Source organism: Rhinoraja longicauda, chromosome 27 (assembly GCF_053455715.1).
Source record: "Rhinoraja longicauda isolate Sanriku21f chromosome 27, sRhiLon1.1, whole genome shotgun sequence".
Taxonomy (NCBI): domain Eukaryota; kingdom Metazoa; phylum Chordata; class Chondrichthyes; order Rajiformes; family Arhynchobatidae; genus Rhinoraja; species Rhinoraja longicauda.
This window is the reverse complement of record NC_135979.1, coordinates 4,461,219-4,477,514: the sequence shown is the minus strand read 5'-3', so window position 1 is coordinate 4,477,514 and position 16,296 is coordinate 4,461,219. Positions and strand designations below refer to the sequence as shown.

The 16,296-nt window shown below is 44.7% G+C and overlaps 1 protein-coding gene across 3 annotated transcripts; it reads right to left on the bottom strand.

The window, feature by feature from the left end:
- Window positions 1-23: 23 nt before the first annotated feature.
- znf593 (zinc finger protein 593) lies at window positions 24-16,181 on the bottom strand. Of its 3 annotated transcripts, none has more exons than XM_078422951.1 (4): window positions 16,044-16,181; window positions 2,043-2,256; window positions 682-744; window positions 24-264 (listed from the first exon to the last, which is right to left on the bottom strand). In XM_078422951.1, exons 2-4 carry the CDS (start codon window positions 2,240-2,242, stop codon window positions 132-134), a joined length of 396 nt encoding a protein of 131 aa, XP_078279077.1. In that variant the 5' UTR covers window positions 2,243-2,256; window positions 16,044-16,181; the 3' UTR covers window positions 24-131. The 3 variants fall into 3 exon arrangements, with proteins under 3 accessions (XP_078279077.1, XP_078279075.1, XP_078279076.1); XM_078422949.1 differs by lacking the exon at window positions 16,044-16,181 and adding an exon at window positions 4,535-4,699; XM_078422950.1 differs by lacking the exon at window positions 16,044-16,181 and adding an exon at window positions 3,281-3,664.
- Window positions 16,182-16,296: the final 115 nt, after the last annotated feature.

Sequence of the window (16,296 nt, the reverse complement as noted above, 5' to 3'; positions counted from 1 at the left end):
CACCACAGCTTGCTTCATGTTACTGGTTTTGGGTATATTTTTAATATAATTTTAACAGAAACATGGTCAATAAATCAGCAAGATCAAAGCCAGTTCATAATGAAAAGGACAAAACATATCTTGTCCATGAGTTATGATACTGTCATTTCCTCCTCTATGGTCTGTGTCTCGACCTTGACTTTCTTTGCTGGGATGTAGGAACCCATCCCGGCTGCTCGCTCTGCCTCCTCCTGCGTGTACGGCTCTTCCCTCAACTTTTTTAGTCTGGAAAGAAAACAAGCCAACAAAAATCAGGACAAGAGCTTGATGCCTTTGATTTTATTAAGCTGCAAGGATGAGCAGATTTTTGCCATGGTTTTGTTCCAGGAGTGAATTCCATTTGAGACACTGATTTAAACACTTTCAACTGAGGAAGACTACTCCAAATGGTCTACAAGTTAATTTGTTAAGTGCCTGATACAGGTGAAGTTGTGTCTCCAATCTGTCAAGCACGATGCCGCATTGGACAAAGGAGACAAAGCCAGGATCCCCGTTATTAAGCACCAAATAAACGCCTAGACGGGCTGAAAGGCCTGTTTCCACGCTGCAGGATTCTATGATTTAATGCCTCAGACAATTCAGTGCTCGTCTTCCCGAAACATTAATGAGTCTTGGATTGCCTTTCAAGACAATTAACGTTACCTGCGTTTGTGAACTTTTGTTCTGAAATGTTCTTTGAGACTTCTCTGATCAATAAAGTATCGCCTGCAAATGAAGCAATAGAAAAGTCACTAAAATGATTTGGAAGCATATGTGGCTATCTATTAATCCCTCTTTATATTTTGCCCCCTCACCTTTCAAATCTGTTTCCAATGATCTCCTCATGCACTTTTGGTCACAGCTGCAGTAAACACTGCTGCTCCCCTCTCCTTTGAGTCACTGTTTGGTCAATGGTTCTTTATTATTACATGTACCGAGCGAGGTACAGTGACATTTATGTTTTGCATAGTTTAGTAAGTTATTACCATACACAAACACAATCTCAGATTAAGTACAAAGTGTGTAGAAATTGCTCGCCAAGGCTGTGTAGAAGTTGCCATCTTTTGGCACCATTTTCAAAGTCGAGGCAACAAGCTGGCATTACCATCTACCTCGTATTATTGATCATTTGTTGTATGACTTGATTATTGTATATGAAATTGTTGTTTTGGTACATTTTATGTGCAGCAAGTGAGAATTTCACTATTCTATTCCCGAAGCATATGACAATTACCTTGCAGGCTCTGTCCTGCCTCTCCCCTTTTCCAGCTTTCCTCCCTCCCCCCCCACCCCCCACCCCCACCCCCACAATAACTGAAGGGTCTCAGCATGAAAATGTCACCTATCCAAGTTCTCCAGAGATGCTGAGTTACTCCAGCACTTTGTGTCCTTTTGTGTGCTCTTGAACTTAATCTGTAATTCTTGAGATCGAATATGAAGTTAGCGTTGGTTTAGTTTAGAGATAGTTTAGCCTGTTGACCGAGTTAAAAATCCACATCAAGCTCTGGTGTAAAAATGCCCCTCAGCATTGTCCAAGTGTTCACAGAACAAGTGAGATTTAGCACCAGATTTTTTAAACTTTATTCTCCTTAGGTGTTGTGCCTGTTAACTGCTTTTCTAAACTGCTGAGATCGTAGACGGTTTATGGAAGAATTAGTTTAAAAACTATTCGTTATTTTAAGTTCAAAAAGTATTTTTAAATAACCGGCTGTAACTAAATTTGACCTATAACAATAGGAAAAGTGAACACAGCATCTCCTCAGTGTCTCAATAAACAAGTAATGGACGAGCCTCGTCATCTTCATGATCCCCACCCGTCACTGCCTTCAGCAAAATCAGTTTTATCACGTTCCAAAGTTCCAAGCACAGAATGGACTGAAGGGGCCCATCCTATGGACATCCCTCTGGTTGCAGATGTGTTCAATACCATTAAATGTAACATTCCCACAGAAGATAAATGGGCATCCTTGTTAAGGTGTACATTAATGTAAAGAACACATTGTTCATACAGGACAGTTACTTACGCGCAGTGCAAGCAGTAGAACTGCGCATTTCCAGTAACGTCACAGTCTGCAGCCTGGTGCAGTAATTTGCTTGCATTTTCTGGCTTCATGTCTTCATGAACCTCGTCCAAATCTTTAGTTCGCCTTTTGGTCTTCCACAGCTTTGCCATGTTTTTCTTTCTGCCATTGTTGTGATTGCCGATCTTCTTTGACCGAGTCATTTCCACCAACAATCCTGAAAAATAAAAAGGTAAAACAACCATTTAACACTTCATGTAGGAAAATAACTGCAGATGCTGGTACAAATCGAAGGTATCACAAAATGCTGGAGAAACTCAGCAGGTCAGGCAGCATCTCTGGAGAGAAGAAATGTCGAGATCCTTCTTCAGACTCGACCCAAAACGTCACACATTCCTTCTCTCCAGGGATGCTGCCTGTCCCGCTGAGTGACTCCAGCATTTGTGTCTATCTTCAATGTAAACCATCATCTGCAGTTCCCTATAAAAATTTAAACGACTGCTTCTGAAAAGAACATCGAAAATATTTTTAATGTTTGAAATTCAATTGCCAACTGACATCTTGAACCCTAGTTGTTGCAACATGTTTGGACTAGATTTGACAAATTAATTCAGAGTTGTAGCATACGCCAAATCATTATAAACAAGGATGAAGTAACTCCAGCACTCTGTGACTTTTTATGGTAAGCCAACATCTGCAGTCTCTTGTTTCTGCAACAAACAAGCTGGAGACACGAGGGACTAGAGGTGCAGGATACGGTAAATCAGAATGCGAGGGAAGGTTGTAGTTAATTTGGTGCCTCAAACCTGTTCTGTCTTTCACCTTCCAAATTTAAAGTGCTCCCAAATTGTCAGGCGTCAAATTCACCTTGAATCTATTTTCATGGTAAGTATTCTAAATATAAATAGGACAAGAACTAATTGATACAAGATAATCCAGGTGAGTTAAATTTAGATATCTGGTATCCCCCATGATTTGATGGTCAGTAAATCCTTGAGAATCACTTGGCACGGAGTTACGGCTTTGTCGAATTCCCTACTCATAAAGTCCACAATCCCAAGTATTTGACTTATACTTTCACTTTTCAATCTTCAAAGCTCAGTTCTTGCAGTTCTTGCAGCTCCACTTCAAACTAATCTTTTGCACAGTTCTCAATTAAATTTCCTACAACCACTCCCATCTCAGTTTTGTTTTTCCTGAAATCAGTTAATGTGGAAACCACAAAAAATTGATATACATACCCTCAGGAATCCATCTCAACTAGTTCACAATTAGCCATTTTTAAATGCCTTCCTTTTTTACTCATCTCCCTCACCCCCACTGCCCCATGACTAACAAAGCACTGAACCATGTCTGTTCTGATTCCTGTTTTTTTGCCCTCAAACCCCTCCTGCCAAGAACAAAGATATTGGTGCAAGTCGATCTATATCAAGACTCAAATATTACAGTGACCACTGGCTTAAAAATAGGTACATTCACTGAGGAAACACTAAAGTAGACAGCAAAATGTTGGAATCTGCAGCAACAAACAGGAGATACAGGAAACTACAGAAGGTGCTGGAGCAATTCAGCAGGTCAGGCAGCATCTCTGGAGGGCAAGGGCAGGTGACGTTTAGTGTCAGGGCCCTTCTTCAGCCCCAACCCAAAACATCTCATGTCCATGCCCTCCAGAGATGCTTCCTGACCTGCTGAGTTACTCCAGCACTTTGGTGAACCAGCAGTTGCAGTTTATTGTTTCTCTGTGAGACCACAGAGCATCCAACAAACTAGAAACACAAGACTTTCAAGAAGTGACCTGATGAATTATAGTTGCTCCAGATTCCTGCAACAACTTGTGTCTCTTGTTGTTCCAGATTCGGACACCTGTGGTCTTTTTGTGTCTCCAGTCATTTAGAGACACAAGAGACTTTATAGTTGCAGGAATCTGGAGCAACGACCTCCTGGAGGAACGCAGAGGGTGGAGCAGCATCTGTGGAAGCAGAAAGGCGATGGATGTTTGTGGTCCAGGCAGGCCCTGCCCTGGGGAGGTGAATGAAGCCACATAGACACAACAAACATGCCGGGGTAACTCAGCCACACAGGCAGCATCTCCGGGGAGAAGGAAGGGGCGACGTCTCCCATCCATGCTGCCTGCCTGTGCGGCTGAGTTACTCCGGCATTTTGGGTGTCAACCACCATCCTACATAATACAGACTGCGACAGACCCACAACAACAAGCGTGCACTCTCTCTCTCTCCGTCTGTCTGTCTGTCTGTCTGTGCGCCTGGCACCGCCGGCCCGGCACCTCCCCCACTCTCCCCTCCCCCACTCTCCCCTCCCCCACTCTCCCCTCCCCCACTCTCCCCTCCCCCACTCTCCCCTCCCCCACTCTCCCCTCCCCCACTCTCCCCTCCCCCACTCTCCCCTCCCCCACTCTCCCCTCCCCCACTCTCCCCTCCCCCACTCTCCCCTCCTCCACCCCCAGCCCCGCGGTGGAGCCGCCTCCCCGCACGCACCGTCCCGGCCCGGCCGCCGGCGCCTGGTTGAGGGAGATCCTAGGCCGCGGACGATGGAGGAGGCCGAGGGAGGGAGAGCGGAGAGTGAAGCCGCCGCCGCCGCCGCCGCTACCGCCACCTGTAGGAGACGAGAGGCGTCGGCTTCCCGGAGCTCGGCGCGTTCCCCGTGCTCGCCCCGCCCCCCGTGCTCGCTCCCGTCCCAGGCGCGTTCCCCGTGCTCGCCCCGCCCCCCGTGCTCGCTCCCGCCCCAGGTGCGTTCCCCGTGCTCGCCCCCGCCCCCCAGGCGCGTTCCCGTGCTTGCCCCCTCCCCATGCGCGTTCCCGTGCTCGCCCCGCCCCCCCCCCCCATGCGCGTTCCCGTGCTCCCCCCCCAGGCGCGTTCCCGTGCTCGCCCCCTGCCCCCCCCGTGCTCGCTCCCGCCCCGCGGGCACCCGCCTCCAACACACAATGGAAGCGGCGCTGAGACGTTTGGGGAGCAGGAGACAACGCTCCCATCCCATAGCAGAGGGACGCGGAATGCCGGGGTCACTCAGAGCATCAGCATCTCTCCTGCCCCCCGAGCAGTTGTTGGGTGGAGTGGATGAGGAGGAGACGATGTTTCCACTCGTGGGAGAGTCTGGGAGCAGAGGGCACAGAAAGTCTCAGAATAAAAGGACGTACCCTTTAGAAAGGAGATTTAGACATTTGGAGATTTAGAAAGGAGGGATTTCTTTTGACCAGAGGGTGGTGATTCTGTGGAATTGGTTCTCACAGACGGCTGAGGAGGCCAAGACATTGGGTATTTTTAAAGTGGAGATTGGTAGGTTCTCAGTTAGTAAGGGCATGAGTGGGAAAATAGATCAGCCAAGATCGAATATAGACACAAAAAGCGGGAGTAACTCAGCAGGACAGGCAGCATCTCTGGAGAGAAGGAATGGGTGATGTTTCGGATCGAATGGCAGAGCAGAGTCGATGGGCTGAATGGCATAATTTGTTCCTCTGGTCTGATCTGCTTTATCTGCTGAGTTCCTCCAGCAGTTTGGTTTATTTGCTCCAGGTTCAAAGACAAACAAAAAGCAAAGTGGATTGTTTTTAGCAACGTAATTGCAAGGACATTTTTTGCTGTAATTGGAGACTTTGTGTTGTAAAAGAACTACTTTGTAAAAAAGGAAAATGTGACCTTTTGTTTTTGGTTCTCCCATTCCCACTTCGCCCCGCTCTCGTCCGGCAGAAGGTAAAGAAGCTTCTAAGTACACACCACCAGACTCAGGAACAGCTTATTTCCCCGTTATCAAGCTTCTGAACGATCCTTTCACAAGACGGGGCACTGTCCGATTCACCTCTGCCCCATGGAGGACATTGGAATGTGTCTTTGGAACGGATGCGCGACGATGATGAGAACTCTATTCTGCACTTTGTATCTTCCTCATTGCTTTTCTACTCGAGTTTCCCTTGCTTTTATTGTGACAATAATAAACCTCATGTGACAATAATAAGCCCAAACTCCTTACAAATCAGTGTTAGGTTCAATTGCATTTGCAGTTTGTCTTGCTGCACGTGGTGTGGTTAAGCTGACTCTAGTCAGTGTTTGATTCAGGCACAATTGCAGTCACCGGTTTAGCCCCGGACGTCTTCAGATTGATAGAGTGTGCAAAACCTTCATCGTTCTGTTACATTTAATGAGAGACCTTTTCTCATTTAGTTTAGATTAGCAATATAGTAGGCCCTACTGTTGGGGCAATTTTTATGGGATTTTCACATTCATCCAGTGAGTTCATGGTTTTACCGTGGGTACTCTGGTTGATAAGTAAATTGGCTATTGTAAATTGCCCCTAGATGTGTTTAGAGAAATAGCATGGAAACAGATCCTTTAGCCCACGCTGAACATTGATCACCAGTTCACACTTTAGTTTAGAGATACACCGCGGAAACAGGCCATTCGGCCCACCGGGTCCGCGCCGACCAGCGATTCCCGCATATTAACACTATCCTACACACACTAGGGACATTTTTTACATTTACCAAGCCAATTAACCTAGATACCTGTACGTCTTTGGAGTGTGGGAGGAAACCGAAGATCTCGAGGAAAACCCACGCAGGTCACGGGGAGAACGTACAAACTGTGTACAATTCTTGAAACACACAGTTCCACAAAACATATACACGAATACCCTTTTACTTATGAATTCTTAAACACAGTTCTGCAAGACACATACACGACTGTAAGATGGGGAACGTACGACGCATCGCAACCTTGACCAACACATATTTTAATACACACCCAACGTTTATTCACAACCACCCTCCCCTCTACACTAAACTATGTCCAGGATATGTAGGATTTGGAATGCATGCTCACCATGGGGCTATTACTGGGGTTACTTTCACCATCCGGCGCTTTTTTCACCGCCCAGCGGGGGCTTCAATATCGGGAGCCCCGACCGCCCCGACGTGGCAACTCCAACAGCCTGACCGCGTGACAAGACGGCAGGGAAGAGAAAAAGACATTCTGGCCTTCCATCACAGTGAGGAGGGACTGGAGGAGACTCACTGTGATGGATGTTTCTTTTTGTTTGGTGTTAGTTGTGATTGTATGTGTTATTGCATTTTTATTGATTAATCTTATTGGTCTTATTGTTCAACTGCGGGTAATGTTTCATTTTACTACACATTTATGTGTATGTAACAAATAAACGACTATTGACTATTGACAGCGCCCGTAGTCGGGATCAAACCCGGGTCTCCGGCGCTGCATTCGCAGTAAGGCAGCAACTACCGCTGCGCCACCGTGCCGCCCTAGTTTTGTTATCCCACACTAGTTCTGTTGTCCCACTTTTGCATACGTTAGAGGCAATTTGCAGAGGCCAATTAACCTACAAACGTATTTGGGACAAGTTCACAAGTTATAGGATAGAATTAGGCTATTCGGCCCATCAAGTCCACTCAACCATTGAATTATTGCTGATCTCTGCCTCCTAATCCAATTTTCCTGCCTTCTCCCCATAACCCTTGACAGCCATTCTAATCAAGAAATTGTCTCTCTCTGCCTTTAAAAATATCCACTGACTTGCTCTCCACAGTCCTCTGTGGCAATGACTTCCACAGATTAACTACTCTCTAACTAAAGAAGTTCCTCCTCGCCTCCTTTCTAAAAGAGGGTCCTTTAATTCTGAGGCTATGACCTCTGGTCCAAGACTCCCCCACCTTTCCACATCCACTCTATCTATGCCTTTCATTATTCTGTAAATTGTAATGAGGTCCCCTCTCAACCTTCTAATCTCCAGCAAGTAGAGGCCCAGTGCTGTAAAACACTCATCATATGCTAACCCACACATTCCTGGAATCATTCTTGTAAACCTCCTCAGGACCCTCTCCAGCGCCAGCACATCCTCCTTCAGATATGGGGCCCAAATTTGATCACAGTACTCCAAATGCGGCCTGACCAGCGCCTTATAGAGCCTCAGCATTACATCTCCGTTTTTGTATTCCAGTCCTCTCGATATAAATGCTAGCATTGAATTTACCTTCCTTACTACCGATTCAATAGACAATAGACAATAGGTGCAGGAGTAGGCCATTCAGCCCTTCAAGCCAGCATCGCCATTCAATGCGATCATGGCTGATCACTCTCAATCAGTACCCCGTTCCAGCCTTCTCCCCATACCCCCTCACTCCGCTATCCTTAAGAGCTCTATCCAGCTCTCTCTTGAAAGCATCCACCGAACTGGCCTCCACTGCCTTCTGAGGCAGAGAATTCCACACCTTCACCACTCTCTGACTGAAAAAGTTCTTCCTCATCTCCGTTCTAAATGGCCTACCCCTTATTCTTAAACTGTGGCCCCTTGTTCTGGACTCCCCCAACATTGGGAACATGTTGCTTCAACTTGCAAATTAACTTTTTGGGAGTCCTGCACCAGCACTCCCAAGTCCCTTTGCACCTCCGATTTCTGGAGGAAACCGGAGCACCCGGAGGAAACCCATGTATTCACAAGAACATACAAACTTCACACTGCTGTGAAGTCTGAAGAAGGGTCTCGACCCAAAACGTCACCCATTCCTTCTCTCCTGAGATGCTGCCTGACCTGCTAAGTTATCCAGCATTTTGTGAATAAATACCTTCGATTTGTACCAGCATCTGCAGTTATTTTCTTACATTAATTTCACACAGACAGCACTCAAGCGTAAAGATCAAACCCAGATCACCGGCACCCAGAGGCAGCAGCTTCACCAGCCGCACCACCCCTGTTTTGAATAATTTGCATGAAAAGTGTGCTTATGTGAGCCCTCTGAACATTGATATCTCACTCCAAAGAAACTGCACTTCAGAACAATATTGATGAAATGCTACACGGTTTTGCAGGTGAGTATTTAAACTAAGGCCTCATTCTTTTACACTATATGTGTAATCAAAATTGGAAACACCACAGGTCAGAAAATATATGTGGGGAAGGGAACAGATTTGTTCATGTTGATTATCTTTCGACAACTATATCAAGTGCAAATTAACTGCCTTGTTTCCGACATCATAATCAAGGTTTTAAACCATTTTTAAGGTGCTTGATTATCAAAAAATGTTAGGGCACTCTGAGTTAAATGACATATGCTAAGGTATCTATTATATATGTTTTTATGATGTGGAGCATCCTGATCTAATGTCTTTTCCAATTCTGGTTCCACCAATTTCATCCCAGTATAACCTCCTATTCTCTTTATCACACCCATGCCTCTGATATAAAAAGCAGAAGCATAAATAATCCAAAGGTAGACACAAAATGCTGGAGTGACTCAGCGGGACAGGCAGCATCTCTGGAGAGAAGGAATGGGTGATGTTTCGGGTCGAGACCCTTCTTCAGACTAGTCAGGGGAAAGGCAAACAAGAGATATAGACGGTGATGTGGAGAGATGTAGAACAAATGAATGAAAGATGTGCAAAAAAGTAACAATGATAAAGGAAATACGGCATTATTAGCTGTTTGCTAGGTGAGAACAAGAAACTGGTGCGGCTTGGGTGGGGGAGGAATGGAGAGAGAGGGAATGCAGGGGTTACTTGAAGTTCGACCCCGACGTGGCAACTTAAACAGCCTGACCGCGGGAGAAGACGGCAGGGGAAGAGAAAAGACATTCTGGCCTTCCATCACAGTGAGGAGGTGACTCACTGTGATGGATGTTTCTTTTTTTTTGTTTTGTGTTGGCTTGTGATTGTGTGTGTGTTATTGCTTTATTTTTATTGGTCTTATTATTGGACTGTGGGTAACGGAATTTCGTCCAAAAGACTTGTTTTTTTGGATGACAATAAAGGTTATTCTGATTCTGATAAATCAATATTCATACCACATGGGCATGTGTGTACCTCTTCTATCCCAATGCTCCAAGGATCTTTTCGGTCTAACTGTGAGGCAAGGTCATGACTTCATTTCAACATTTCATCCATCTCTGACATTGCCTTATTGCTCAATGTGTTTTTACACTCAAGTCTTTAGACTAGATTTGAACTGACAACCACCATGAGTAGAAACGAATGCCATCAACTGAATCCGTGCTGACACATATGTTTAAAATTTTACAAAGGAACTCACAAATGCTGATATGATTAAAGGGTGAATTTTGGTAAAACTATAATTAAAATAATTGGATTAATACAATATATTTATAGCACTATTATCTTTAAATCACAGTAAATAAAGTGACAATTTTCTGAAAATATATTTTGAAAGCTTTGTGGGAGGTGGGAGTATATTCTCCAGTGATTAAATTAGTCGAGGAAGCATTTAACAATTCGCCACTAAAACAATTCCATTGGGCATTACAAAATGTTCATTCATCAGTTCAAGCTGAACATTTGACAAATGCAATATGTAGCTTATGCTCTTGAGGGAGTAGTGTCAATTATTGTAATCTTTTGAGGTTGGGTGGAGGCTAAGTAGATCTCTTGTAGAATTTTCATCGGGGAGAATGCTGTGGACCAAAATGAAATATTACACTTGTGGAACCAAAATCCCAGCTTGTTGCGATATTCTCTGATGGTTTGACGCTCTGATTCTCTGATGGTAAATACTACAGATGTGATAATACACCATGCAGATGAGAATAGTTCCCAGGTTCAATTCTTGGTCTGTGCTAAAACAGTTGTTTTGAGAGTCATTTTATGTAATAATTGGCTCCATTCCCAATGGACAAAAGGGGAAAAAAATATCCAAACAAGATCACAGTCTGAAGAAGGGTCTCAACCCGAAACATCAACTATTCCTTCTCTCCAGACATGCTGCCTGTCCCGCTGAGTTACTCCAGCATTTTGTGTCTATCTTCACTGCACATTGAGGTAGTCAGTGGGGCTGCTGCCTCATAGCATCAGAGATCCGGGTTCCATCCTGACCTTGGGTGCTGTCCGTGTGGAGTTTGCACGTTCTCCATGTGGGTTCCATCGGGATGCTCCAGTTTTCTTTCACATCCCAAAGGTGTGCAGGTATGTAATTAATTGGCCTCTGTAAATTGCTCCCAGTGTGTACGAGGAGGATGAGAGAGTGGGATAATGTAGCATAGAACTGGCGTAAATGTGTGATCAATGGCCAGTTTGGACTCGGTGGGCCTAAGGGCCTGTTTCCATGTTGTATCTTGAAACTAAACTAAACATCAATTAATGACTACTGTTAGAAAGTAGTTGCTGAATAACGGCAAAATTAAGTAAAAAGATCATTCACCCCAATTGTGATATGAGAAAGGACTGTAACAGAATGGTAAATGTAAATGAAAACTAAACATTACTCGAAGATGCTATCTACTGCCTGTGAGCCCTGAACTTTTCAGAGATTTTTCTCTGATCCTAATGTTTCATTATTGTAAGAGCTTACACATTACAAGGTGTGAGACTCCCAGATTTGTTGTTTCTGATAAGACAGGGGGCTGCAAAAGCTGTGTCTCTGTGAAGAACTGTGAAGTGTGAGCTGGCTGCACAGCAATTTAACCCCTGCGAGTTTCGTCCAGGATAGCTGTATTTAAAGGACATCAACCTCCCCCTGAAACCCAACAACCAGTCAAATTTAAACAGCCTCTTACACTGCCTTGAGGACATAAAATGTTGGATGGCACAGAACTTCCTCCAATTAAATGTGAGCAAGTCTGAGGTCATCCTATTCGCCCCCCCCCCCCCCCCCCCCCCCCCCCCCCCCCGACTCCATCAAATCGATAACAGGCAGTCTTGGAAGTCTATCCTGCCTAGTCAAACCGCATGTCAAAAACCTCGGCATGATATTTGACTCTGCATTAAAATTTGATAAGCAAGTCAACGCTGTGGTAAAAGCCAGCTTCTTCCAACTTCGAACCATAGCTAAAATCAAACCTTTCCTCCAATTCGACGACACAGAAAAAATCATTCACGCTTTCATTTCCTCCCGCCTAGACTACTGCAATTCCCTATATACTGGGATCAGCCAATCTTCCCTGTCCCGCCTGCAACTTGTCCAAAACGCTGCAGCGAGACTCCTGACGGGTACCCGTAAAAGGGACCACATCACCTCGATTCTGGCCTCTCTCCACTGGCTCCCTGTACGGTACAGAATCAACTTCAAGCTCCTCCTATTCACGTATAAAGCCCTAAATGGACACCCCCCCCCACATCAAAAATCTTCTAACCCCCCTCTCTAACTCCAGGTCTCTCAGGTCGGCCGACTTGGGGCTACTCACTATCCCGCGGTCTAGGCTTAAGCTCAGGGGTGACCGAGCTTTTGCGGTTGCAGCTCCTAGACTGTGGAACAGCATCCCTCTCCCCATCAGAACTGCCCCCTCCATCGACTCCTTTAAGTCCAGGCTCAAAACCTATTTCTACTCCCTAGCGTTTGAGGCTCATTGAGGAGGCGCTGTGTACTGTTTGCGTGCTACTGTATGTTTCATTTTTTTTCCTTAGTACCTAATCAGATGTACAGCACTTTGGTGAACGTGGGTTGTTTTTAAATGTGCTATACAAATAAAATTGACTTGACTTGACTTGACCCTATATAGATAAGGAAGCTTGTTTTTCAGCAGTGTATTCTGTTCTGGAAGAGCGTTATCCATGAGTTATCCAATGAGCTGCTCATCTCTTTTTCTCCACAGCTTGCAACTATGTACATGTTTTAATGTCCCACGTGCATGAATATTACTTTTCCTTCCCATTTTCACCATCTCTAATTGAACAATTTTTCTTGTACTTCAATTTTATTTTAATTTATTGCATGAATAGTGTTTCTGTACTACATTTAACAAGTGATTCATTGGTTGCATCTGTATCATCTTGAGATGATGAACAAGAGTAAAGGACTTCCATTTAATTTGATGTGTCTATTGCAAATTTATGATTGCTAAAGTTATATTTAAAAATGTTTGTGCCTGCTTTCCTGCTGATGTTAATGTCTGCAGACAAGTAATTGTGGATGACGAATTAGCGATAAATGTAATGTCATTCCTTCCAAATGTTGCCTCTGCTATTTGTTATTTTCTAGAAGGGGAACGAACCCAATTATAAAACCACACACTCAAATTATGCTGTGCATGAATTTTCTACGAGTACATTCCCTAGCTAGAGTAGTTATGGATTTTATAACACTAACTCCAGAAGAGTTGTTACAGCTAAACAAAGTAAGGTCAGTAACAAGTAGATGCCAGGATTTGCAAAAAAAAGTCTCAAATGCTGGAGTGACTCCACTGAAAGTCATCGAATGCTGACGTTTCGGGTCGGCATCCTTCTTGTGTCTGAAGAGTGGTCCCAACCCAAATCGTCCGTGTCTTCCAGAGATGCTGCCTGGGCCAGGCCAGAGCTGTTGCCTGACCCATTGAGTTACTCCAGCACCTTGTGTCATTTTTTTTAAGGTCAGTGACCAATACAAGTCCATGGATAGGAAAGGTTTGGAGCGGTATGGACCAAATGCAGGCAAATGGGGCTAGCTTAGATGGGGGACTTCGCAGTCGGCATGGATGAATTGGGTTGAAGGGCCTGTTTCCATGCTGTACGTCTCTATGAATTTACTCTGAAAATTTAGGGTCCAGCCGATACTTAACAATTAGCTTGCTCAAGTATAAGCTTTGATAGGAATTTGACGGAAATGAATGGCAACACTTTAACATAGATCAATACAGCACAGGAACAGGCCCTTCAGCCCACAATGTCGGCGCTGAATATCGTCAAGTTAGACTAACTCCTCTGCCTGCACGTTTTAATTTTAGAGATACCGAGCGGAAACAGGTGTTTCGGCCCACCTAGTCCATGCCGACCATCGATCAGCTGTACGCTGGTTCTATGTCCTACACAGCAGGGGAGTTTTTACAGAAGCCAATTAACCTACAAACCTGCATGTATTTGGAATGTGGTAGGAAACTGGAGCACCCGGAGATACCCTACTCAGTCACAGGGTGAACCTAGAAACTCAGCACAGACATCACCTGTGGGATCGAACCCGGGTCTCTGCACAGAGGCAGCAGCTCCAGTGCCTTACAGCAGCAGTACAGTGATCCATATTTCTCTATTCCCTGCATATCCATGTGCCGATCCAAAAGCCTCTTAAATGCCACTATCATATCTGCCCCCACCACCCTTCCTGGCAGGGTGTTCCGGGCATTCACCATCCTCTGTGTAATAAAATACTTGCTCCACATTTTTTAAGTATTGTTACAAGAGCAAAACAGGGGAAATGTGGATTGAAACATTTTCAGACACTGAGTGAGTGAGGCAGCAATATGGAGAAGAAAACAATAAACATATTAGGTTGACTATCTTTCATCAGAATTGTACATTCACTTCAGAAGTTGACATAACATTAAAAATATCCAGTAATGTTGTTGGAAGTGATCTTGACCCCAATTTAAGTATGACTAATGTTCCTTTTCTGTTGGCGGATTATTTTAACTTGAAAGAGGTCTGTGCTGTCAAAGGACGTTAAACTGAATAGCTCACTGCTTTCTCAAGAGAATGTAAAAGATCATCTGTCCTTGCCAAGTTTTGAATTCAAATGCACAATGTGATGGTTGCTGCAAGACCAGAGATTATTGCCCATCCCTAATTGCTATTCAGAAGGATGTGGTAAGCTACCTTCATGAACCACTTTAAGTCTGTGTGGGTTATGATACTCTCAGCCACAATACTATTAAGGTCTAGTTGAGTTTATTGCCATATGCACAACCATGGTAAGATTCAAATATAATGAAAACCATGTTTACAGCACCATCACAGGCACGTAGACACACAAAACTAAATTATACATAAAATCTAAAATTTCGAAAAGATAGAAAACTGTGAAAGAAACAAGGCAAAAAAAACAAGATAGTGCAAAAGCAAGGGGGTTCATGAATAATGAAAGACCTGGATAGAGTGGATGTGGAGCGGATGTTTCCTCCAGTGAAGAGTTTAGGACCAGAGGGCATAGACTCACTCAGAATAAAAGGACTTCCCTTTGTAAAGGAGATAAAGAATTTATTTAGCCAGAGGGTGGTAAATCTGTGGAATTCATTGCCACAAACGGCTGTGGAAGCCAAGTCATTGGGGTATTTTTAAAGCGGAGATTAATATGTTCTTGATTGGTAAGGGTGTCAAAGGTTACGGGGAAAAGACAGGAGATTGGGGTCAAGAGGAAAAAATAGATCAGCCATGATTGAATGGCAGAGTTGACTCGATGGTCTAATTCTGCTTCTATGTCCTATGAATATGATTCTGACACAGATTTGTTATAGTGATTTCCAATGCAGGTTAACTGAGTGTGTGGCTTAAAAGAAATTTTGGAGATGGTGGCACTTCAATCCTCCAACCAGATCTTGTCAATTCTTTTGCAGATGTGGTCAGTTAGGTTTACAGCCCAGAGATGCTGCCTGACCCGCTGAGTTACTTCAGCAGTTAAAACTAGGATCCACAGTTCCTTCCTACTCTCAATAAATGCCTTTGTGTAGGAAGGAACTGCAGATACTAGTTTACGATATGGTAGAACTTTATTTATCCCAGAAAGGAAAATGGTCTGTCAACAGGACCACTAGAGATCAGTGGGTCACACTGGAGATCAGTCGGTCAGCCGCCTGTCCCGCTGAGTTACTCCAGCATTTTGTGACTATCTTCAATAAATACCATTGACTGATGAAAGCCACTGTGCCAAAAGCCTTCTCCACCACCCTGTTTTTAACGCAACACCACTTTCGGCCATTGGGAACTAAATGGAAAACTTTGTAGGACTTTGTGGACGCCTAAGATGTGGCGACACTTTGCATACTTGTGTTTGCAAAACAAAGGGAACCTCAACTGTGACTGGTCACATGTGATAACGTACCATTCATTTCAGGGAACTATGACTGTCATAGTCTAGACAATAGACAATAGGTGCAGGAGTAGGCCATTCGGCCCTTCGAGCCAGCACCGCCATTCAATGTGATCATGGCTGATCACTCTCAATCAGTACCCCGTTCCTGCCTTCTCCCCATACCCCCTGACTCCGATATCCTTAAGAGCTCTATCAAGCTCTCTCTTGAATGCATTCAGAGAATTGGCCTCCACCGCCTTCTGAGTACCTGTCTGTATGTACCTGTCTGTACTCTTATTCCTGTGTTCACTTATCCCTGGTTGACCTCTCGGGCATTTCCAGTGTGGGATAAGGTTGTTGTCCTTGAAGCGCACTCGGCAGCTCTGACCCAGATTTGGCGGCGCCCGAGGGGGCCAGGCCGCGTTGCTATGGAACGTGATGGCGTCGCGGAGAGGACGCAGGGGGGCGTGGTCGAGCGCGTCGCGTCACAGAGGGCGGTCATGCATGCCCGGTGACGTCAGGCGAACGCACCCTT

Coding starts and splice junctions, on each gene's coding strand:
- znf593 (XM_078422951.1), bottom strand. CDS start 2,242: ATGACTCGGTCAAAGAAGATCGGCAATCACAACAATGGCAGAAAGAAA. Junction 745..2,042: donor TTCTACTGCTTGCACTGCGC/GTAAGTAACTGT, acceptor CTTCATTTGCAG/GCGATACTTTATTGATCAGA. Junction 265..681: donor ACAAAAGTTCACAAACGCAG/GTAACGTTAATT, acceptor TTTTCTTTCCAG/ACTAAAAAAGTTGAGGGAAG.